The 24650-nt window shown below is 49.3% G+C and overlaps 1 protein-coding gene, 1 long non-coding RNA gene and 1 other non-coding gene across 3 annotated transcripts; 1 reads left to right on the top strand and 2 right to left on the bottom strand.

The window, feature by feature from the left end:
- Window positions 1-64: 64 nt before the first annotated feature.
- Window positions 65-6157, top strand: KIAA2013 (KIAA2013 ortholog). Its single transcript, XM_086344558.1, has 3 exons — window positions 65-1300; window positions 3265-4118; window positions 5467-6157. The coding sequence occupies exons 1-3, from the start codon at window positions 268-270 to the stop codon at window positions 5482-5484; spliced, it is 1905 nt and encodes a 634-aa protein (XP_086200684.1). The 5' UTR covers window positions 65-267; the 3' UTR covers window positions 5485-6157.
- On the bottom strand, window positions 4153-19673 carry LOC147356663 (uncharacterized). The gene is made up of 2 exons (XR_015143435.1): window positions 19389-19673; window positions 4153-4930 (listed from the first exon to the last, which is right to left on the bottom strand). It is a non-coding gene; the product is annotated as an uncharacterized LOC147356663 (long non-coding RNA).
- A 138-nt stretch (window positions 19674-19811) lies between these two features.
- Window positions 19812-19927, bottom strand: LOC147356662 (U5 spliceosomal RNA). The gene has a single exon (XR_015143904.1). It is a non-coding gene; the product is annotated as a U5 spliceosomal RNA (small nuclear RNA).
- Window positions 19928-24650: the final 4723 nt, after the last annotated feature.

Below are 24650 nucleotides of genomic sequence, written 5' to 3'. Positions count from 1 at the left end.
AGGGCTCGCTCTCTCCCCTTCCTCCACCCGCCTCTTTTCCATCTGTCGCAAAAGATTCGGCGGCGCTTGACGGCCGGTGTTGTTTGACGGCCGGAGGGAGCCGAGAAGGAGGAGGAAGCCGCTGTGGTGGCTGCCGCGGCGCCTGCGACTGGAGCCGGGGTGGGCGCTGCGGTCCGGGCCCGGGAGTGAGGCGCGGGCGGCCGGGCCGGTGGGCTGGGCGGCGGGCCCGGCGGCCGCCCCCGCGCCGCGCCCGCGCCTGGCGGCCCGATGTGGCTGCAGCAGCGGCTTAAGGGGCTGCCGGGACTGCTGTCGAGCAGCTGGGCCCGCCGCCTACTCTGCCTGCTCGGCCTCCTGGTGCTGCTTCTCTGGTTCGCGGGCTCTGGGGCGCGGCGGGCGGCGGGCGGCCTGCAGCTGCTGCCGTGGCCCCACGGCGAGCCGGGCGCTGCCGAGCCCTCTGCCTGTCTGGAGGCGGCCACCCACGCCTGGCGCAGCCTGCGGGAGCGGGGCGAGGCTGTGCTCCTGGGCCCTGGAGTGCCATCTCTGGTGGCCAACGGCTTCCTGGCCCTGGACGTGGTCGCCAACCGGCTGTGGGTGACCCCTGGGGAGCGGGAGCCCGCCGTGGCTCCGGACTTCGTGCCCTTCGTGCAGCTGCGCCCGCTGAGCGCGCTCCCTGAAGCTGGGGAGTCAGTGTTGCTTCTGCGGGAAGGGCTGCTGCGGCGAGTACGTTGCTTGCAGCTGGGGACCTCGGGTCCCGGCCCTGCGGCCGCCGGCCCGGGCCCCGCCTCGGCCTCCGGCCTGCTCACGGGATCCGGCCGAGACTGCGTGCTGCTGCAGGAGGACTTTCTCGCTCACCGTGGCCGACCCCACGTCTATCTGCAGCGCATCCAGCTCAACAACCCCACGGAACGCGTGGCCGCGCTGCAGACTGTGGGGCCCACTGCCGGCCCGGCCCCCAGGGCCTTCACCAGCACCCTGGAGAAGGTCGGAGACCACCAGTTCCTCCTCTACTCTGGCCGGTCCCCGCCTGTTCCCACGGGGCTGGTGCACCTGGTGGTGGTGGCCGCCAAGAAGTTAGTGGACCGTCTCCAGGTGGCTCCCAGGACGCAGCTGGACGAGACTGTGCTGTGGGTGGTGCACGTTTCTGGCCCTCTTAACCCCCAGGTGCTCAAAAGCAAAGCAGCCAAGGAGCTCAAGGTGCTCCAGGACTTGGCCCGGAAGGAAATGCTGGAGCTCTTGGAGATGCCAGCAGCTGAGCTGCTCCAGGATCACCAGCGCCTCTGGGCTCAGCTCTTCAGTCCAGGTGAGGTCCAGCTTTGTCTGCCGTCCACACCTTGCAGCAGGGTGAGCACAGCCCACCCTGGGGATGCCCCTGCAAAGTCAGCAGAGCTGACATTGAAGGAGGGTCCTGGGGTGGCTCATACTTGGGCTTGGCATTGGGTCTGGGGCTGACTCTTTTGCTCCACCACTTAGTATCTGCGTGACCTTGAACCGGTCGCTGACTCTCTCTCTGCCTGTATTCAAAAATAATAGTAACGCCTACCTCCGAAGACATTAGGCAGAGGCTTAAGAGAGAAGTGCGTAAAGGGCAGGTGTTATTGTTATTTGTTCTTGTAGGTGAAGCCTGGTTTGAGCAGAGTGGTTTGGGGGGTGGGGGAGGATCAATTGATAAAGGATAAATGAAGGGCCTGGCCCGTCCCCGGATTCTTTCCTCAGTTCCCCACAGTTTCAGCTGGTGACAGGCTTGGGCTTCTTTTTTTTAAAAAAATTACTTATTTTTTGGCTGAGCTGGGTCCTTGTTGCAGCATGCAGTTTTCTCTAGTTGTGGCTTGTGGGCTCCAGAGCCCATGGGCTTAGTTGCTGCGTGGCATGTGGAATCTTAGTTCCCCAACCAGGGATCAGACTCTCGTACCCTGCATTGGAAGGTGGATTCTTAACTGCCGGGCCACCAGGGGAGTCCCCGGTGTACGTTTTTAAGGGTCCCCCTGGCTGCTGTCTCAGCGTACAGACAGTAAGTGGGAGTGGGGGGACAGTAGAGTGTGGAGACCAGACACGAGGTTTTGCAGGAGCCCAGGTGAGAGGAGGGTGGCTGGGACCAGAGCTTTGACTGTGGAGGCCTAGGTGGATGACGCTGATACTTTCGGAGCTGGAGCCACTGGGGCTTTCAGTGAACTGGCAGTGGAAAATGAGAACGTGAGGGTGACTCCTGAGTTTGTGGGGGAGGGTTCCAGCAGGTGTCTGGAGATGATTTAAGGAAGGATTAGTGGGGGACTGAATTCAAACCTTGTCAAGTTCAAAATGCCTGTCAGACATCCAGGTAGAGACACACATGTGTGGTTAGCTGTCTGAGGCTAGCATTCATACAAATCTGGGAGCTCTTCTGATAAGATGTAGTTTGAGGCTATGAGCCCAGGAGAGAGAAGCAGCCCACAACTGGCCAGGGCATAGGTGACCATTCTGGAGACAGGGGACTGGCCTTTTGACTTGACGTCATAGGCTTGGCTAAGTCGGTGTTCTTCTGGACTCTGGCAGGAGCCCCACTGGCAGGTTTCAGGCCCTCAGGGCTCCACGTGGTCATGTGAGGAAGCCAGGCAGGATATATTCTCCCGAGCTCTAGGGAGACTGGAACTGCTGTTTTTATCCTTAAGGACAAAAACTTCGTGTCCCTGCTGCTCTTTTTGTTGTTGTTGCTGTTAATATTCGGAGAAGGCAATGGCACCCCACTCCAGTACTCTTGCCTGGAAAATCCCATGGACGGAGGAGCCTGGTGGGCTGCAGTCCATGGGGTCGCTAGGAGTCGGACATGACTGAGCGACTTCACTTTCACTTTTCACTTTCATGCATTGGAGAAGGAAATGGCAACCCACTCCAGTGTTCTTGTCTTGAGAATCCCAGGGACAGGGGAGCCTGGGGGGCTGCCATCTATGGGGTCGCACAGAGTTGGACACGACTGAAGCAACTTAGCGGCAGCAGCAGCTGTTAATATTTATTTGGCTACACCAGGTCTTAGTTGCGGTACTCAGAATCTTTGATCTTTGTTGTAGCATGTGGGTTCTTTATTTGCAGCACACACTCTGAGTTGCAGCATGTGGGAACTAGTTCCCCAACCAGGGATCAAACCCTTGTTCCCTGCATTGGGAGCATGGAGTCTTAGCCACTGGACCACCAGGGAAGTCCCTGACTCCGCTGCTCTTGATCTTTGTTCCATAACCTCAGCCTGCCAGCTGTGTTGGTCCTCCTTAACGTGCAACCTCTGTGGCATGACAGGTGTGGAAATGAAGAAGATCACTGATGCCCACACTCCGTCTGGCCTGACCGTGAACCTGACGCTGTACTACATGCTGTCCTGCTCCCCAGCCCCGCTGCTCAGCCCCGACCTGAGCCATAGGGAACGGGACCAGATGGAGTCGACGCTCAACTATGAAGATCACTGCTTCAGCGGCCACGCCACCATGCACGCTGAGAACCTCTGGCCAGGCCGCCTGTCCTCCGTCCAGCAGATCCTGCAGCTCTGGGACCTGTGGAGGCTGACCCTGCAGAAGCGCGGCTGCAAGGGGCTGGTGCGGGCGGGCGCCCCCGGCATCCTTCAGGGCATGGTGCTCAGCTTCGGCGGCCTGCAGTTCACCGAGAACCACCTCCAGTTCCAAGCTGACCCTGATGTGCTGCACAACAGCTACGCCCTGCACGGCATCCGCTACAAGAACGACCACATCAACCTGGCCGTGCTCGCGGACGCTGAGGGAAAGCCGTACCTGCACGTGTCTGTAGAGTCCCGAGGCCAGCTCGTCAAGATCTACGCCTGCGAAGCAGGCTGCCTGGATGAGCCTGTGGAGCTGACCTCGGCGCCCCAGGGCCACACCTTCTCGGTCATGGTGACGCAGCCCATCACGCCGCTGCTCTACATCTCCACCGACCTCACGCACCTGCAAGACCTGCGGCACACGCTGCACCTCAAGGCCATCCTGGCCCACGACGAGCACATGGCCCAGCAGGACCCGGGGCTGCCCTTCCTCTTCTGGTTCAGCGTGGCCTCCCTCATCACCCTCTTCCACCTCTTCCTCTTCAAGCTCATCTACAATGAGTACTGTGGGCCTGGCGCCAAGCCCTTCTTCAGGAATAAGGTAGAAAGCCCCTGTGTCTGCAGCACCCAGGGCCCCAGCCTTGATTTCTGCCCCAAGTCTAGGACAGGGTGAGGCTGGGGGAGTGGTGGGGTATCCTTTTTTTTTTAAATTTATTTTTAATTGGAGGGTTATTGCTTTACAACGTTGGGTTGGTTTCTGCCATACATCAGCATAAATCAGCCATAGGTATACGTGTGTCCCCTCCCTCTTGAACCTCCCTCCCGTGAAGTGTCCTTTTAAGCTAGTGTCCTCTGTCCTCATCACAGAGGGGAGCAGGTATGCTTTGAGAGGACATTTAAAAGTACCTTCTTAGAGGAGCCCATTGGAAGGGCACCTGTGGAATCCAGGCATGCATAGATATGTCTGCTGTGCTGGCCTCCCAGGGATGTGGGCAGTCCTGTCACCACATCCTAAATCTCAACAGTTAAAAATACCTGCCAAAACCCCTAGATGGACTTGAAGCCTCTACCTAAACCGCTGATGAGACCCACACCCCCGCCCCTGAGAGCCTGTTTACCGAGTTCAGAAGTCAGTCCCTTGCGGTGAGCCAGCCTCAGGCAGTCGTCTCGTCAGCCAGGACAAGATCATTTCCCTCCTGTTTCCTGAAACATCTTTGCTCCCAGGAAGCCATGATTTGGGCCATGGTGGCTGTGGGACTCTCATCGAAACATATCTTGGAGTTCAGGATGGGTGTCCCGGGGGGAGGCCGCCTGCCATTCCTCTCATTAGATTGTAGTCGGGTGGAGGGTACATTTAACTCCAGGTCTGTGCTCCCAGTGGCTTCTGGTTCAGAGAAGGAAGTAGCACTTGATCTAAAGGGGTGGGAGAAGGGTCAGCTGCAGGTCTGAACTTGTCAAGCATGAGGAACATAGAAGTCAGATCAAAGACAAATGTGCATATGGCCTTCCCGGGTGTCTGTCACGGGCTGCATTGCATTGCATGGGTCTGGCAGCCTCAGTGAAGCAGGTGGGCGGGCTGCTTCTCCCTGCTGGGTGGTGGACTTCTCTGCTGTTAATCTGGCCTAGCCCCATCCACCCATGGTTCCCACCTGATCAGGGGGACAGGCCAGGCAGTCTTCTCAGATCTTGCCCAGTGACTTCCCACCCCTGAAGCCAGGCCTGGCCAGAGCAGAGCCTGTGAACTTGCTGCACCCGCCTAAGGAGACACCCAGGCCCCGAGTCCAGGATGGCTGAGGCCTGTCTCTGGGCTGGGCGCTGTCATCCCAGCCGGCTGCGAGCCAGGGTGGGATGCCAGCAGGGTGTTCCTATCACCTGCTTCCCTCGAGATTGCTGTAGCTGTCCCCTGGGGTTGGCATGCGCAGTAACGTCCTGTCTTGTTGGTTGAACAGGAAGATCCCAGTGTCTGAATGACGTCAGTCCTGCTTTCAGTGGCGACTTGCACAAGATGCCCAGCACTGAAAGTCCTGCTGCTGCGAACAAGGGATCCTGTGAAAGCACCCAGCCTTTTGTGCCTTGTTGGGGGACACCAGTGACTCAGAAGTGCGTGTAGATGTTCAGGAGTTTGCATCGGGGAGGGGAGGGGAGGGGCCGATGGACTTTTTGTAAGCTTTTGATTCAATAAAATGAACCTGTACGGAAAATACTTGAAATTGAACTCACTCCTTCCACTTTCCCCCTTTCTTCTATCCCAGGAAATAGACTCTCTTTTGAAAAGACTTGTCTAGGAAAAAATGTGTTCTTTTCCTAATTTAATGTGTTCTTTTCTTGAATGAATTTTTATTAATAATTTATTGTTGAGATTTGCCGGATGGCTTTTGTGTCCACTCTTCGGTAGTGAATCTTGGCGGTGATTTCCAGGAGGTCTGGAGCCCCGTAGGCTGCCTGCGTGGAGGGGGCGGGTCTCCGTCACCCTCGGGTTTGCACATCGTGTCCTTACCATGAGCCTGTGGAGACGCCGTTTTGTACTTCTGGGCCTTAGGGGAGGTGTTTAACTTTCCAGTGACTGTTGATTGTTGGGTTTTGGAATACCAAAGCTTTTTTTTTGTCGTTCTGTTTTTAAATAAATCTCTTTCAAACTTCCATGAGCGGTTTGTGTGTGGTTAAAACCTCTGGAGACGTCAGACCTTCCTCAGTCACCAGACGTGGGGAGAATCTGAAGCACAAGGCCCTGCCGTGGTGACAGTGTTCTTTCCCCACGTCCTCTCCCCTTCAGAAGAGCCCCTCAGAGCATGTGGATGTGGCCTCTGCCCCCACCTCAGGGTTTGCTGTGTGTCCTGGCAGAGGGGGCTGCTCCAGGAGTGTCACCGAGGTCTCCTCCTGCTGTGGTGCCTCACCCCCAGCCTGCTGCCCATAGGACTGCTGCTGCTATTTACTCAGTCGTGTCTGACTCTGCAGCTCCATGGACTGTAGCCTACTAGGCTCCTCTGTGGGGTTTCCCAGGTAAGAATACTGGAGCAGGTTTCCATTTTCTACTCCAGGGGATCTTTCCAACCCAGGGATCAAACCCAAGTCTCCTGCATTGGCAGGTGGGTTCTTTACCGCTGAGCCACCTGGGAAGCAGGCCTCCTGCCAGTTCTGGAAGCTAAGGTCTGAATCCTTCGTGGGGAGAATGGAGCAAAGGGGCTGTGCTGAGCATGGCAGTCCACCTTGGGGACCATCACCCTGTTTCCTAGGTGTGTGTTTTGAGCAGCTTGACTCAGCTGGTTGGTTTCGGTGCCAAGGTCCCAAGGGTCTGGCCCCCAGCAGGCAGCTGGGAGAGAAAAAACAAGTGCCTCAGGGTCTTCTACGAGCAGCCCTGGTTTACCGGGTGCTTCAGTCCTGAGTACCGTCCTCTCCTGCTCTCAAGGTGCAGAGCATTGAATGCCTCCTGATTCCAGCTAGGGGACCCTTGGCTGGCAGGGGGCGAGGTAGACTGCAGTTCACAGTGTGATGTGGCCTCTAGTCACTGCATTCAACTGGAAGCTTCTTGGCCACAGAAGCAGTGCTTCATGGCTCCCATTCCTCCTGTTTAACTTGCAGCAAGGCATGGTGTGGGCTCCTGTACATGTAAAAATGAGCCTATGTACCTGTGCCTGGAAAACACTGACCTAGCAAGTTTAATTTCAGTAGATGAGTATCTGATTTATAGATCTCATTGAAGTCAGCACGTGTATTAGGTATTTTACAGCAACACAGCCTCATGTGGGGAGGAGGTTGCTGAGGGTTAAGGTGCCAGTTTAAGAGATAAGGAAATGACCTCTGAATAGTTTGCTCAGGACTTCCCTGATGGTCCAGTGGTTAAGAATCCACCTGCCAGGGCTTTTCTGGTGGCTCAGTGGTAAAGAATGTGCTGGCCAATGCAGGAGCCAGGGGTTTGATTCCTGGTCCAGGAAGATCTCACACGCTGGGGAGCAGCTAAGCCTGTGGCCACAACTACTGAAGCCTGTGTGCCCTAGAGCCCGTGTTCTGCAACAAGAGAAGCCACCGTGATGAGACGCCCCCACTCGCTGCAACTAGAGAAAAGCCCAAGCAGCATCAAAGACCCAGAGCAGCCAAAATAATAAAATTTTAAAAGAATCTACCTGCCAACGTAGGGGACATGGGTTCGATCCCCGGTCTGGGAAGTTTCCACATGCCACAGGGCAACTAAGCCCCTGTGCCACAACTACTGAGTCTGCGCTCTACAGCCCAAGCTCCACATCAGAAGACCGCAATGAGAAGTCCGAACACCACAACTAGACAGTAGGCCCTATCACCGCAACTAGGGACAGACCCAGTAGAGCAATGAAGACCCAGCCCAGCGCAACCAAAAATAAATAAAAAAAATACTTTGCTCAAGGCCGTGCAGCTCAAGCAGGGATGTAAGCTGGGGCTTGCTGTTGGCCCAGCCTCTCTCAGCCCCTACACTCCATCTCTTCCTTTGAATTCCTCTGATGGCTCCTGTGGGATGGGAGGGGGGTGGGTAATGCATTTTTTGCCATGAGCCTCTGCAGTACCTCCAGTTTGGCCTCGGTTGGAGCAGGCCATCTATAATCCTAGTGGATCTGTCTCCCACAGTCCAGTAATGCACCAGAGCTTTCTTCTTGGGCTGGACACACAAAGTTCAGTTCAGTCGCTCAATGTCCGACTCTTTGTGATTCCATGGACTGCAGCATGCCAGGCTTCCCTGTCCATCACCAACTCTGGAGCTTGCTCAAACTCATGTCCATCGAATCGGTGATGCCATCCAAAGAGGCCAGGTCAAGTTGCTTTTCCGGGGCAAACACTTGGTATGGAAAATGTAATCGCATACTATCCGGCACTTCTCAGCAGCTAAAACTTTGGCTTGGAAATGTATTAACTCCCTGAAGACCGACAGGCTCCTCAGCATCTCATGCCCCAGCTCACATCCTCGTAGGCTACTTTTCACTCCTGCCATGGCTGCAGCCACCAGCTCTTTCCTGGGGTGGGTTCCTGGCAGCAGCCGGCCTCAGCTTCTCTCTGACCTCAGGAAGCTGTTCTGCACTCAGCATGTGTGTAGCCTTGAAGCAGGTCAAGGATAACACTGCTCAGGGCAGCCCTTCTCCCATGGGAGTTGGAGCCAGTGCTCCCTCCACCATCCCCTGGGTGGACAATTCTGAAAGACTTCTTAAACCACTTCTCAGATGGGATAAGGCCCCTGCTGCCCACAGTGGAGAAGAATTCAGGAAGACACCCTTGATTTGCTTTTGCTCCCTCCATTTTACCCTCTCCCAGTCTCCCTCTGCTATCCCCTGGGAACTCTTACTAAATAAGCTGCCTTCACACGAGCTTTTGCTTCAGTAAGACACTAACCATGAGGTCCATGATTAGCGTCCATGATTCAGTCAGTTCAGTTCAGTTCAGTCGCTCAGTTGTGTCCGACTCTTCGCGACCCCATGAATCGCAGCACGCCAGGCCTCCCTGTCCATCACCAACTCCCGGAGTTCACTCAAACTTACATCCATCGAGTCAGTGATGCCATCCAGCCATCTCATCCTCTGTCGTCCTTTTTTCCTCCTCCCCCCAATCCCTCCCAGCATCAGAGTCTTTTCCAATGAGTCAACTCTTCGCATGAGGTGGCCAAAGTACTGGAGTTTCAGCTTTAGCATCATTCTTTCCAAAGAACACCATCCATGATTAGCTCTGGACAATTTTTCCAAGAGGAAGTTGAATTCTCCTGTGAGTGTATGGGCAGAGTGTTAGGGATCCCCAAAGTCATATGTTGAAACCTAGCCCCCCACGTGATGAAGTTTGTAGGAGGGGCCTCTGGGAGGTGAGTAGGTCATGAGGGTGGAGCCCTCAAGAACAGGATTAATGCCCTTATAACAGAGACCCAGAGAGCTCTCCAGTCCTCCTCCTGCTGAGTGAGAGCACAGAGAGAAGACAACTGTCTCCAGCCCAGAAGAGGGCTCTCATCAGATCCTGATCACGCCGGCACCCTGATCTCAGACGTTCAGCCCCCAGAACTGTGAGAAACAGGTTTCTGTTGTTTGTGAGCCACCCAGTCTATGGTATTCTGCCATAGGAGCCCAGATGGACTAAGACAGGCATATTCTTCCAGTGGGGGAATGCAACTTTTCAAGGTGATAATAAGCCAAGAATACAAATATTCATAGGATCTTAGATTAAAAAAATCTTTAGAGTTATTTTTGCTTAAGAGTCTGTAACCTGGCTTCAAGGGACCTGTGAATCCCTGGAATTGCAAAATGTATGTATATATATATATATATATATATATATGTGTGTGTATATATATACACATATATATGTATATATTTTCCTTTTTTTCATGAGGAGAGTTCCTGTAGCTTTCCTCAGATTCTTAAAGGATTCCTGACCTTAAAAAAAAAAAAAAACCCTTAAGAACAAGTACTCTGCACTTTGGGGTCTTGTTTTTAGCTCCCCACCAACCCCAAGAAGCAGCAGTGGTCTGACCTGCCATCTGCTTAGGGGTCTGGTGACTGGGCTGATCACCCCACTTACTGAGGGCACTGACCACCTTGCAGAAGGGAGACTTATCTCAGCAGGCAGGTGGTGGTTGAACAAACAGCCTGACCATGAACAAGCTACCAAGTCTCACAATCCTGCTTCCTGGAGCCTCTCCTCTGGACTTTGACCAATGGAAGCTTCAAATAAATCATTCAACTCAGTAAACGTTCATGGTGATTCTTTTAGCAGGCCATGCATATATCTGGCCCTTGGGTGTAAAAGGGGGAATGGTTACCTTTGACAAACATCTGCATGCTGGGCACTTCCCCACTAGTTCAAGGTCCACGAAGGCAGTGGCTATACCTGTCTTTCACTCTGGATGGACCGGAGACTAGCACAATGCCTGGCACAGGGTGGGTGTTTAAAGAATACTTGTTGACTTACATTTGTATGCCTTATGTCATTCAATCCTGGTGTTTCAATTAAGACTTTGGGGTTGCAAGTGATAGAAAATTTAATTCTAACTGGCTTAAACCAAAAGACAAATACTGGTTCCTTAACGGTATAGTCCAGGAGGACTTCAGGAATGGCTTGATGCAGGAATCAAATAATTTCAGTTATTCAGATCCATCTCTTAGCTCTACTTCCTGTAGATTGGCTTCCATCCTCAGATGGGCTACCCTTGTGGAAATAAAATGGCCACAGTTATGGCCATTTGCCCTCTTAAAGAGGCCAGCAGAGTCCGAGTCCCAGCATTCCTACCCAAAGTGCTGAGGTTCACCTAGATTGGACAGCCCATGCCTGAGCCAATTACCATGACCAGGGTGCAAGAGATATGTTAACTAGGTTAGACCATTCAGGCCACCTCAGAGCTAGGCATTGGGTCAATCTCAAACCACTGCACAGAGAATAATGCATATGTACATGCATGTGTGTTAAGTTGCTTCAGTCGTGTCCGACTCTGCAACCCCATGGACTATAGCCTGCCAGGCTCCTCTGTCCATGGGATTCTCCAGGCAAGAATACCGCAGTGGGTTGCCATGCCCTACTCCAGGGATCTTCCCGACCCAGGGATGGAACCTGCGTCTCCTATGTCTCCTGCACTGGCAGGTGAGTTCTTTACCACTAGTGCCACCTGGGAAGCCCCCAGGAGAGGAATGGCTTGCTAAAGGAAATTAGGAGTTTTCTTGTCAGGAAGGAGGGGAAATAGATGCCTGGCAGCAAAGCACAGGCCTCTGGTTACCCTGGAAGACAAATTTTATTCCCATTTTACAGATCAGGAAAGTGAGGCCCCAAGATGATAAAGCACTAGGCCAAAGTCACATAATTTGTGGAGTCTGGGATGTGTCCCAGGTCTGCCAGCTCCAGACCAGTTGGCCAAGTCACAATGGATGTATTTTGGAAATAACTGCTTGAGTATTTGCTCAAAGCTGCACTGATTTCTTCTATGCAGGGATGCTTTGTTTTCTAATCCAAAAGTCTCTCTGGGCAGGACTTTAGGTTCAACTGTACTTGTCTCCAACCAGTATTCTTGCCTGGAGAACACCATGGACAGAGTAGCCTGGTGGCCTACAGTCTACGGGTCACAAAGAGTCAGACACAACTGAGTGACTGAGCACACACACACTCACCTCCAATCCTGTTTATCTGCTGTGGGGCTCTCAGTCCCTGTATTTGACCAAATCCCCTTAGCAATCTTGTTGATTGGAAAGAGGTCAGGTACAGACCCTTAGCTGGTGGAATGGACAGTCTAAAGGGGAGACAGATGAGAAAATGGACAGTTATACTGTGACTGGGGCTTTGAAGTATAGGGCTGGCACATCTAACCGCCACCAGAGGCTCAGGGATGGCTTCCTGAAGGATGATGGGTGTTTGCTAGGTGAAGCTGTGTGAGAGGACCATCCAGGCAGTGGGCAGGGTATGGGTAAGCATACAGAAATGGGGAAGTTTAGGGAGGCACGGAGAAGGCAATGGCACCCCACTCCAGTACTCTTGCCTGGAGACTCCCATGGACAGAGGAGCCTGGTAGGCTGCAGTCCATGGGGTCGCTAAGAGTTGGACACGACTGAGCGAGTTCACTTTCACTTTTCACTTTCATGCATTGGAGAAGGAAATGGCAACCCACTCCAGTGTTCTTGCCTGGAGAATCCCAGGGACAGGGGAGCCTGGTGGGCTGATGTCTATGGGGTCGCACAGAGTCGGACATGACTGAAGCGACTTAGCAGTTGCAGCAGCAGGGAGGCAAGTGAACAGCAACACATCAGTTTGTCTGGAGTATACAATCCATTTTCAATTCTTTGGCGCTCAGCTTTCTTTATAGTCCAACTCTCACATCCATACATGACTACTGGAAAAACCATAGCTTTGACCAGACAGACATTTGTTGAAAAGTAATGTCTCTGCTTTTTAATATGCCGTCTAGGTTGGTCATAGCTTTTCTTCCAAGGAGCAAGCATCTTTTAATTTCATGGCTGCAATCACCATCTGCAGTGATTTTGGAGCCCAAGAAAATAAAGTCTGTCACTGTTTCCATTGTTTCCCCATCTATTTGCCATGAAGTGATGGGACCAGATGCCATGATCTTAGTTTTCTGAATGTTGAGTTTTAAGCTGGCTTTTTCACTCTCCTCTTTCACTTTCATCAAGAGGTTCTTTAGTTCTTCTTCACTTTCTGCCACAAGGGTGGTGTCATCTGCATATCTGAAGTTACTGATATTTCTCCCGACAATCTCGATTCCAGCTTGTGCTTCCTCCAGCCCAGCGTTTCTCATGATGTACTCTGCATATAAGTTAAATAAGCAGGATGACAATATACAGCCTTGACGTACTCCTTTCCCAATTTGGAACCGGTCTGTTGTTCCATGTCCAGTTCTAACTGTTGCTTCCTGACCTGCACACATATTTCTCAGGAGGCAGGTCAGGTGGTCTGGTATTCCCATCTCTTGAAGAATTTTCCACAGTTTGTTGTGATCCACACAGTCAAAGGTTTTGGCATAGTCAATAAAGCAGAAGTAGATGTTTTTCTGGAACTCTCTTGCTTTTACAGAGATCCATTAGATGTTGGCAATGTGATCTCTGGTTCTTCTGCCTTTTCTAAATCCAGTTTGAACATCTGGAAGTTCACGGTTCATGTATTGCTGAAGCCTGGCTTGGAGAATTTTGAGCATTACTTTGCTAGTGTATGAGATGAGTACAATTGTGCAGTAGTTTGATCATTCTTTGGCATTGCTTTTCTTTGGGATTGGAATGAAAACTGACTTTTTCCAGTCCTGTGGCCACTGCTGAGTTTTCCAAATTTGCTGGCATATTGAGTGCAGCACTTTCACAGCATCATCTTTCAGGATTTGGAATAGCTCAACTGGAATTCCATCACCTCCACTAGCTTTGTTCATAGTGATGCTTCCTAAGGCCCACTTGACTTTGCATTCCAGGATGTCTGGGTATAGGTGAGTGATCACACCATCGTGGTTATCTGGATCTTGAAGATCTTTTTTGTACAGTTCTTCTGTGTATTCTTGCCACCTCTTCTTAATATCTTCTGCTTCTATTAGGCCCATACCATTTATGTCCTTTATTGTGCCCATCTTTGCATGAAATGTTCCCTTAGTATCTCAAATTTTCTTGAAGAGCTCTCTAGTCTTTCCCATTCTATTGTTTTTCTTTATTTCTTTGCATCGATCACTGAGGAAGGTTTTCTTATCTCTCCTTGCTATTCTTTGGAACTCTGCATTCAGATGCTTATGTCTTTCCTTTTCTCCTTTGCCTTTTGCTTCTCTTCTTTTCACAGCTATTTGTAAGGCCTCCTCAGACAAACATTTTGCCTTTTTGCATTTCTTTTTCTTGGGGATGGTCTTGATCCCTGACAAAACGTGGTCCACTGGAGAAGGGAATGGCAAACCACCTCAGTATTCTTGCTTTGAGAACCCCATTAACAGTATGAAAAAGCAAAAAGATAAGACACTGAAACATGAATTCCCCAGGTTGGAAGGTGCCCAATATGCTACTAGTGATCAGTGGAGAACTCCAGAAAGAATGAAGGGATGGAGCCAAAGCAAAAACGACGCCCGGTTGTGGATGTGACTGGTGATAGAAGTAAAGTCCGATGCTGTAAAGAGCAATATTGCATAGGAACCTGGAATGTTGGGTCCATGAATCAAGGCAAACAGGAGATGGCAAGAGTGAACGCCAACATTTTAGGAATCAGTGAACTAAAATGGACTGGAATGGGTGAATTTAACTCAGATGAAAATTTTATCTACTACTGTGGGCAAGAATCCCTTAGAAGAAATGGAGTAGCCATCATAGTTATCAAGAGTCCAAAATGCAGCACTTGGATGCAATCTCAAAAACAACAGAATGATCTCTGTTCATTTCCAAGGCAAACCATTCAATATCATGGTGATCCAAGTCTATGGCCCGATCAGTAATGCTGAAGAAGCTGAAGTTGAATGGTTCTATGAAGACCTACAAGATCTTCTAGAACTAACACCCAAAAAAGATGTCCTTTTCATTATAGGGGACTGGAATGCAAAAGTATGAAGTCAAGAAATACTTGGAGTAACAGGCAAATTTGGAGTACAGAATGAATCAGGGCAAAGGCTAATAGAGTTTTGCTAAGAGACCACACTGGTCATAGCAAATACCCTCTTCCAACAACACAAGAGAAGACTCTACACATGGACATCACCAGATGGTCAACACTGATATCAGACTGATTATATTCTTTGCAACCAAAGATGGAGAAGCTCTATATAATCAGCTAAAACAAGACCGGGAGCTGACTGTGGCTCAGATCATGAACTCCTTATTGCCAAATTCAGACTTAAATTGAAGAAAGTGGGGAAAACCACTAGACTATTCAAAAGACAGAGTGTAAGAAAGTGAAGTCACTCAGTCATGTCTAACTCTTTGAGACCCCATGGACTGCAGCCTCCTAGGCTCCTCCATCCATGGGATTTTTCAGGCAAGAGTACTGGAGTGGGTTGCTATTTCCTTCTCCAGGGGGTCTTCCCAACCCAGGGATCAAACCTGGGTCTCCCACATTGTAGGCAGATGCTTTACCATCTGAGCCAACAGGGAAGCTCTACACCATTCAGGTATGACCTAAATCAAACCCCTTATGATTATACAGTGGAAGTGAGAAATAGATTCAAAGGATTAGATGATAGAGCGCCTGAAGAACTATGGATGGAGATTCATGATGTTGTACAGGAAGCAGAGGAGGGAGGGTTCACCTCACTGACCTGTAAAAAGCAAGGGGGTAGACAGGCTCTGGCCCTAATCCATGGCAATGATAAATTTACAGGCAGTAATTCCTCCCAAGGATAGATCACTTTCTCTCACCTGGTTACCATCATGACTTTACCCAGTCTTCACAGCTTCCCCCAAAACCAAGGAGGACAGTTCATGACCCTGTTTTACAAAAGTAGAAACTGAGACACAGTGAAAGAGACTTGCCAGAAGTCACTGACAACCTTGCAGGGTTGACACACTCGCCCAGTGGCAGGTTAATTATCACCTCTGCTAGTATGTGAAGGAGAGTGCTGGAAATCAGAGCTCCCAGTTGCCTGCAAGCACCAGAGGAATCAACATGAGTGCTGGTGGCCAGGGCAGGGTGGGATGGGGTGGGGCTGAGCAGGGGAACACTCCTGAGAGATGACCAAATAGACAAGAGTGAGTGGGTGAGTTCAGGAGAGAAAAGCTGTGGCTTCTCTCAAAGGAAAACTTTGAGAAAAAGCAACTAGGCAGCATTTTGGGGGGTGGGCACTGGGTGTAGAAAAAGTAGCGAGTGGGCTGAGAGTTAGGGGACCTGCGTTCGGTCTCCAGGTCTGTCATTATCGTTGTGTAACCTTCAACAAGTGAGTTAAGTATATACACTTTAGGTTCCCACCTGTAAAATGGGTCTAATAAACCTTCCAGCTTTGTAAGACGGTTAGAAATTCCCACGAAATAAATGACTATGTCAAAGTATTTTGATAAATTAAAAACCTTCTCCACACCCAAGGGGGAATAATTTGTATAGTGTACCTGGAGAAGGGAATGTAAATCAGGGCTTCTAAACATGGGCTCCAGGGATAGCATTCAGGAGATCTGCAAAGCTGGATTGAAAAAATATATATATTTTCACTAAGTTCTAACTGAAATTCAGCCTTTCCTTCCATGATTAACTTCGGCATTTGCATCATTGTCAGTAATCACAGACACATTCATGACATGCCCAGGGTTGGCAAGCATCTTGAAATATTGTTCATGTTCATTATGGACTTTGAAATTATGGTAGTCATGAGATTTGCCACTAGATTTCAGTATTTCATCTATTAATACAGAAGCACATGTGTTACCAGTCACAAATTTGTTTTTAAAAATCTATTCAAAACTTTAAAATTATGAATCATGTTTAACATACACATAAGTAGACCTAATAGAATACAGAAACTCTGTGTGCCCTGGTGGCTCAGTGGTAAAGAATCTGCCTGCAGTGCAGGAGACCCGGGTTCGATCCCTGGGTTGGGAAGATCCCCTGGAGGAGGACATGGCAACCCACTTGAGTACTCTTGCCTGGAGAGTCCCCATGGACAGAGGAGCCTGGCAAGCTACAGTCCATAGATTCCCCCAGAGTTGGACACGACTGAAGCAACTAAACAGCTGTGTGCCCATCATCAAGTCCAACAACCATCATCCGCTTCTCTCCCACTCACATTATTACTTTTTTCATAAATAATATTTTTGTGGGGTACATTTTTTGCAGTCCTATAATTTTGAAGCAAACCCAAGATATAATCTGTAGATATTTCTGTATGTACTTCTAAGTATAAGAAGGTTACAACAAAAACTGTAACCACAATATGATAATCATATCCAAAATCCTCCAATAATTCCTTAAAATCATCAAAGACCCACTAAGATTAAAAAACAAAGACATCTCACAAATGTAATAAATTTTGAAAATACTGTTTGTTTAAACCAGGATCCCATTAAGTTCTGCACAGTGAGACAGGTTGCTTTTAACTCTCTTTTAACATATAAGTTTCTCTTTCTTCTCTCTCTCATCTTGCAATTTATTTGTTGAAGAAATCTGGTGGCTTGCTCCAAACAGCTCCTTGCAGTCAGGACTTTGTTGGTTGCATCCATCCCCCGCAGTGCTGCAGAAAAGCTCCACTGTGCTCTGCTCTTCTGTTAATTGGTAGTCAGATCTAGTCTTGATCAGGTTCAACTTCAATTTTTCCTGGCAAGATTACTTAATGGGAGCAGAATGCTCTTTCACCTGGGGGCATAGAATATCTAGTTCTCTTTTTCTCTGACCTTAGCAGCTGATTGTCTAGATATGTCTGGGCATGGCTGACTCCAGCCATGAGCCAGGAAACATAGCATCTTGAAGAGGCTCCCAAGAACCAGACGGCCATTTTCCCAAGGAGACAGCTTTCAATCGAGAATGGTGTTTGGAGAATGTAATCTGGGTGCTAGAAGCGCTCATTACAACAGGGTTTTTTGTTTGTTTTTTTTTTGCCAAAGTTGAACAAGCAAGTTAAAATCCCCATGTTAGGTAGACACCCAGACACCCAGTGAGCCCAAGAAATCACTGGCCACCAGCATTTAGTTCTACTTAAACAGATTTGGTTGTGAGAGGAGCAGTTTGACTAAGGGAGAGGAAAGTAAGTTAACCTCCCCAGTGGAGCAGGGCTAGACTGTGGGCAGTTGCCTTAGGCTCCCTGTGCCTGGTGTCCTGGTTCTTTACAAAAGAACATCAAAAGGTCCTGGGAAGGGGTAATCCCCACAACCCTGTTTCAGCCTCAGAGAGGGTCCCTGCACATGACCACAGGGAGGAGCCTGGAAAGCAAAGGAATGGAGCCTAAGGAATGAACTTGGGGATGGATTCTCTCCCTTCTTTACTGGGGCAGACATGGCTGGTTTTCTTCTCCAGTATTCACTAAGATGATACCACTCTAATGGCAGAAAGTAGAGGAACTAAAGAGCCTCTTGATGAGACTGAAAGAGGAGAGAGAGTGAAAGAGCTGGCTTAAAACTCGACATTAAAAAAAACTAAGGTCATGGCATCCTGTCTCATCACTTTATGGCAAATAAAAGGGGGGAAAGCAGAAGCAGTGACAGACTATTTTCTTGGGCTCCAAAATCACTGCAGATGGTGATTGCAGCCATGAAATTAAAAGACGCTTGCTCCTTGGAAGAAAAACTATGACCAATCTAGACAGCATATTAAAAAGCAGAGACATTACTTTTCAACAAAGGTCTGTCTGGTCAAAGCTATGGTTTTTCCAGTAGTCATGGATGGATGTGAGAGTTAGACCATAAAGAAGGCTGATCCCCAAAGAATTGATGCTTTCAAATTGCCGTGGTGAAGACTCTTCAAAGTCCCTTGGATTGCAGTGGCATCAAACTAGACAATTCTAGAGGAAATTGTCCCTAAATATTCATTGGAAGGACTGTTGCTGAAGCTCCAATAGTTTGGCCACCAGATGCAAAGAACTGACTCATTGGAAAAACATCAGCTGGGAAAGACTGAGGGCAGGAGGAGAAAAGGGAACAGAGGATGAGATGGTTCAACAGTACCACCAACTCAATCATGAATCTGAGCAAAGGGGTCGCTAAGAGTCGGACACGACTGAGCGACTTCACTTTCACTTGCATGCATTGGAGAAGGAAATGGCATCCCACTCCAGTATTCTTGCCTGGAGAATCCCAGGGACGGGTGAGCTTGGTGGGCTGCCATCTATGGGGTCGCACAGAGTCGGACACGACTGAAGCGACTTAGCAGCAGCAGCAGCAGTGAAGGACAGGGAAGCCTGGCATCCTGCAGTCATGGGGGCGGGGGGCGGGAAGGGTGTCACAGAGTTAGACACCATTTAGCGACTGAACATTCTTCCTTTCTCCTGTGCGCGTGCTAAGCCGACTGGGTCATGTCGGATTCTTCGGGACCCTATGGACTTGTAGCCCGCCAGGTTGCTCTGTTCATGGGATTCTCCACGCAAGATTATTGGAGTGGGTTGCCAAGCTCTTCTTCAGGGGATCCTCGTGACCCAGGTATCCAACACGTGTCTCTTATGTCTCCTGCATTTGCCGGCGTGTTTATTACCGCCAGGGCAAAGCTCATGGCTGCCTAGGGGAAAGACTACATTTCCCAGCTTACCTTGCAGCTAAGCTGTGAACAGGAAGCTCAGTTCTGGCCAATGAGATAGGTTAAAAAACCTACTTCCTGCCGTGTTTTGTCAAATCTGTTATAAGCACCATCAAAATTCTTTCTTGACTCCTAAATTTAAATAAGTTTAAAATTTCCTCTCCCAGTTTTAAAACGAAACTATCTCATCATTAAAAAACCCTCACAAATATACTACAGGAAAAGCAATGGGTTTACACTTCAGTTTTTAAAATTTTAAACGCACCCATACCTATCTGTCCAGTATTCTTGCCGGGAAACTCCGAGCAAAGGAAGGCGTCTGGTAGGCTGCAGTTCATGGGGTCGCTAAGAATCGGACACAACTGAGCCGACTTCACTTTCACGCACTGGAGAAGAAAATGGCGATCTACTCCAGTGTTCTTGCCTGGAAAACCTCAGGGACCGCAGAGTCTGGTGGGTTGCCATTTACGGGTGGCACTAAAGTGACTTACCAGCAGTACACATTAGTCTGGGGAATAGCTGGGTAACATCACTGACTGAACGACTGATCTGCGCTACTTGACTAGTTTTTTTTTTCTTTTTGATTCGTTTTTTCTATGCACCCAATTTCACTCATCTACTCAAGCACTCCGTAATCTATACTCAAAATTCAGTATTAACAAGTTCAAAATCTATTTTTTGTAACACCATAAGTAGCCTTGCAAAGGCAAGGCCTCAAAAAATTGAGTAAAAACTCAGAATTGTTCCTCTCCACGGAAATCTTTAGTAAAAGGCGAAAGATTTATACGATCTGAAGAGAAACCAGAGTATGCTTCGATTTCGGGGCACGCATTGCTCAGGTAACTGTTACTCCTAAAACAGTAAGAGTGATTATTTAATTGACAGAGCCGTTCTTATCTGTCTTTTCTCAGACAATTCTATGAAAGTATTCTCACTTTTGGGGGGAAATAGTTCAAAGAAAAAGAAGAATATAGCCATTTTTAGATTGAAAAATTGTCCTAGGTGCACTGCATTGTGGGTATGCAAATATGACTCTCAGTTGTCACGCCCCTGTTTCCGGAAATTCCTTAAATAGTTCATTCCTCTTGTGCGGGACAGAGACCACCACCAGAGGGCAGAGGGTGACTTAGAAGGTTAGAGACCTGAGCCTGATTCAGCTACAAAAAGACTGTTTTAGGTGTGAAGCGGAGGTAGGGTGGGGCATGCGTGTTCAGTCGTGTTCCACTCTTTACGACCCCGTGGATTGTACCCCGCCAGGATCCTCCGTCCATAGAATATTTTCTTTCTGTTTATCATTTTTGCCAAGCAAAAGAATTTTTTAAATGGCCCAAATGATCAAATATAGAAAATTATACCTGGGGAAAAAGTGTACTTTATACAATGAAAGTAAAATTTGAAATCACATGAACAGCTAGCAATAGGCAATTAACTAAATTGTGGTAGGTCAATAAAATGCACCATTCTGAAGCCACTAAAATTTTTTCTCCAAAGAATATATATGAATATATTTACCATTTATTCGGTTAAAAAGAAAGATACAAAAGTATATTCCAGTTAGGTAGAAAAAAGATGTGTGTGTATATGAATGGCTTGAGAATAAACATTAAAATGTTAATAATAAACAATTTATTCCCAGCGATAAGTAAGCTGCTGCTGCCAAGTCGCTTCAGTCGTGTCCGACTCTGTGCGACCCCATAGACGGCATCCCACCAGGCTCCCCCGTCTCTGGGTTTCTCCAGGCAAGAATACTGGAGCGGATTGCCATTTCCTTCTCCAACGCATGAAAGTGAAAAGTGAAAGTGAAGTCGCTCAGTCGTGCCGACTCCTAGCGACCCCATGGACTGCAGCCTACCAGACTCCTCCGTCCATGGGATTTTCCAGGCAAGAGTACTGGAGTGGGTTGCCATTGCCTTCTCTGGCGATAAGTAAGAGTTGTTTTAATTAATTCTATTTGATTTTTGGCTGCGCTGGATCTTCATTTCAGCTCACGGGTTTCCCTAGTTGCAGCGAGTTGGGGGCTGCTCTTCGTTGTAGTGCTTGGGCTTCTCGCTGTGGTCTCTTCTCTTGTAGTGGAACACAAGCTTTAGGCTCAGGGCTTCAGTACTTGCAGCACGTGGGGGCTCAGTAGTTGCAACTCTGGGGCTCTAGAGTTTGGTCCTCCCTGGTGGCTCAGACGGTAGAGAATCCGCCTGCAATGCGGTAGACCTGAGTTCGATCCTTGGGGTGGGAAGATCCCCTGGAGGAGAGCATGACAACCCACTCCAGTATTCTTACCTGGAGAATCTCCATGGACAGAAGAGTCTGGCCGACTACAGTCCATGGGGCTGCAAAGAGTCAGACGCGACTAAGCACAGCGCAGCACAAGAGCGCAGGCTCAGTAGTGGTAACTCAAGGGCTTGAGTTACCCCCCGCGGCAAGTGAAATCTTTCCAGACCAGGGATGAAGCTGTGTCCCCTGCATTGGCAGGTGGATTCTTTACTACTGGACCACCAGGGAAGTCCAAGTTATTTTCATAATCAGGAAAAAAACCTGGTTAAGGGTGGGAAATCTGCAGAGTTCAAGTCTCTGGCCTAAACCTTGTGCTGTGGGGAGGGGAGAGGGGGCCGCTTCTTCTGCAGCTCCACCTGTGCTTCTCTTAGTCTGACTTTGACCCTGGGCATCCAGGGGAAGGCGGCTTCCTCCCATTTCACTGCTTCCCCACTCCCTGCCTCCACCCTGCTCCCACCTCCTAACCCGGGTCACTTTCCATCACCCACACCGACACAGCAGGCAGAACAAAAACCTCAAGGTATTTAAACCGTTTTGCCTTGGCTTGGGAGTGCATGATGTGACCCTGTAGGAGTTTAGTTTCCTATTTATATTTGGTTTACTCAGAGATAAGAGAATTCCTCTTCATTTCTCAGAAGATGGCTTGAGAGAGAGAGGGTCTAGTATTAGTAATTTGCTGCTGGGAGACTTCCCTAGTGGTCCAGTGGTTAAGAATCTGGAATTAGCAGGAGACATGGGAGACATGGGTTTGATCCCTGGTCAATGGAACTAAGATCTCACATGTCTCGGGGCTCTGCAACTATTGAGCCCACGTGCCGCAACTAGAGAAAGGCCCGCATGCTGCAACGATCCTGAGGCAACGACTAAGACTCAATTCAGTAAAGTAAGTAAATATTAGGAAAAAAAAAATTTGCTGCTGGTAACTTCCTACCCTCAGATCAAGAGAGAATGAGTCGACACTCTGATGACCATGTGAGTGTTAATTATCCTGAGTTCTTTTAACTCTTTTAATCCGTAAACTAACCCTATGAGTTTGGTACTATTAGTACCATCCTCACTTTACAAATGAGGAAACCGGCTCACAGTGGTGAAAGCCCACAGGTGGTAAGTAGCAGAGCTGGATGTGAATCCAGGAGACTCCCAGAGTCCATCCCCTAACTATGACACTGCCCTCTCTCAATCGTAATCTACAGATTCCCATTTATTGAGCCGCTCCCATGGCGCGTATCCTTTCCTTCTCACAACTTAATGGGATAAATGCTACCATCATTAGGGATTTGCAGATGAGGAAATGTCACTCGGTCAGGGCCATCACCTTGGATATAGTCCTGGATCTGTGACCTTTGCTGACTCTCATGTGGGCTCCTGACTTTTCCATACATCTTTGCCCTACCTGGAAAATACTATAAAATCATTAGCTTCTCCTTCTTCCACTCCTGGCTCCCTGGGCTCATTGAAGTATCCACCAGCCCATCCCTGGGCATCTCAGTGATGTTTTCCATCCTCAGGTGCCTCCTGTTCATCCCTGGAGCCAGTCAGATGTGGATTCTGGCCAGCTGTGTAGTTTCTCCAGTGACCTTGGTGGGGGCTGTCATCTTGAAACTGAGGACTTGAAGAATAGCCTGGGCCAAAGGCAGCCATGGACCAGGCCACTGGGGACTCTGTCCTGAAGGCCTGTTCTCTGAACCTTGGTGATCTGTTTCCTCCAAGCAGAGCAGGTCCTCTGCTGCTGGGACCTCCTGGGAGATGCTGAGCCCTGGTTCTGGGCAGGTTGATGCCCAGAGGATGGAGGCACTCCACTCTGTCAGGTGGAGTTGGGAGGGTTCGTGCCCACCATGTCTGGGGTGGGGGAAAATCAGACTTAGTCTGTGAGTAACACATGGTTATGGCAGCAGGGACTGTTCCCCCGGCCACCCGACCCCCCCCCCCCCGCCCCCCCCGCCGCCAATGTGCCCTTGGCTCCTGACAGCTCCTGAGCCCAACTTGCCTTTCTCAGGCATCATTCCTGAGCTGCTTAAGCTCCTGGAAGACCCGGAAGGAATCCCTAACAGCTCTGGCTTGGCTGCCGTGGTGACCCTGATGTTCCTACTCTAGGCCTGGCAGCTGTTTCCAAGGTGGGGAGGAACCCAGGTACCATAGTACCACCCACTTTGGCTATACTTTGGCAGTTTCTGAGCAACTTCAGGCTTCCTGGAGGGCAAAAGCCAACCCTTCCCTCCCCTGGCCCTGGTCTAGGGGCAGCCTTGCCTTCTTACTGTCAGCCTGAAGGCCAGCATGCTACTGGTGGCCAGCCTCCTCGGCCCCTTCACCCTGGATGGCCGGTGGCTATCTGTGTGGCTGAACCACACTCACTCCGTTTTGTCAGCTCCACCTTATTAATAGAACCACAGACCATTTCTGCAAGACTGGTCTTTGGCTTACTCACCAGGAATGCATCTAGGTCAGATAAGCTCCTCACCAACTTTAATCCTTGTCTTTATCTGATAGGAAACTGGAAGAATGCCTTTTACTGATGCAGATGGTTAATGGCCCTTAAGGAATAATGGTCACAAGATCCCCGGGAGGTGGGGGTGGGGAGGGAGGAATCCTTCCTGGGTCCTCCCAGTGCAGATGTGTTTCTATTTTTAGATGTTTATTTTTATTCATTTTAAACGTGGTTCTATTTTTAGCTTTGGCCTCTTCTAATCCTCCTGTGCCCCTTTTGTTGCTGCAAAGTGTAGCTGCAAATGCCTCCAGATAATCTCCTGCCTGGGTGTCAGTTGCCTACAATAAACGTCATAATTGCACTTTATGGAGTTGCCTGCTCTGAAGTGACTTAGCAGCAGCAGCAGCAGCTGCTCTGTTTTTCAGTCTCAAAGTTCCTCTTCAGTTCAGAGGATGTTATTCAATATCCCCTCTGTGGTGGGTCTACTTTTTCTTCTACTTGTGTCGCTTCTGGATTTCCATGTTTGAGCTCATTAATTCTCTCTTCTATATGGTCTGCTCTATTTAAAATGCTTTCCAACGCTTTCTTCATCTCCAATGCTTTCTAATGCATTCTTTATCTCGTTTATTGAGCTCTTCAACTCCAATATTTCTGTTTGGTTCTTTTACAGCATTTCAATCTCTCTCTCTTTTCTTTTTTCTTTTTTGGCCGCACCACACGACTTGTGGGATTTTAGTTCCCCAATCAGGGATTGAACTTCTCACCTGCAGTGGAAATTCAGAGTCTTAAATTCAGAGTCTTTTCACATGAAAGTGAAAAGTGAAAGTGAAGTCGCTCAGT

This window comes from Bos grunniens, chromosome 16, assembly GCF_055505025.1.
Source record: "Bos grunniens cultivar Pamir isolate PY7600 chromosome 16, Bosgru_T2T1.0, whole genome shotgun sequence".
In the NCBI taxonomy this organism is placed as follows: Eukaryota; Metazoa; Chordata; class Mammalia; order Artiodactyla; family Bovidae; genus Bos; species Bos grunniens.
Note: the sequence above shows the minus strand (reverse complement) of the source record. Positions and strands in the feature narration are given on the sequence as shown.

Bases quoted from the DNA above. Each gene is read 5' to 3' on its own strand.
- KIAA2013 (XM_086344558.1), top strand. From the start codon at position 268: ATGTGGCTGCAGCAGCGGCTTAAGGGGCTGCCGGGACTGCTGTCGAGC. The intron at 1,301-3,264 runs GTGAGGTCCAGC...GTGGCATGACAG, and splicing joins GGCTCAGCTCTTCAGTCCAG to GTGTGGAAATGAAGAAGATC.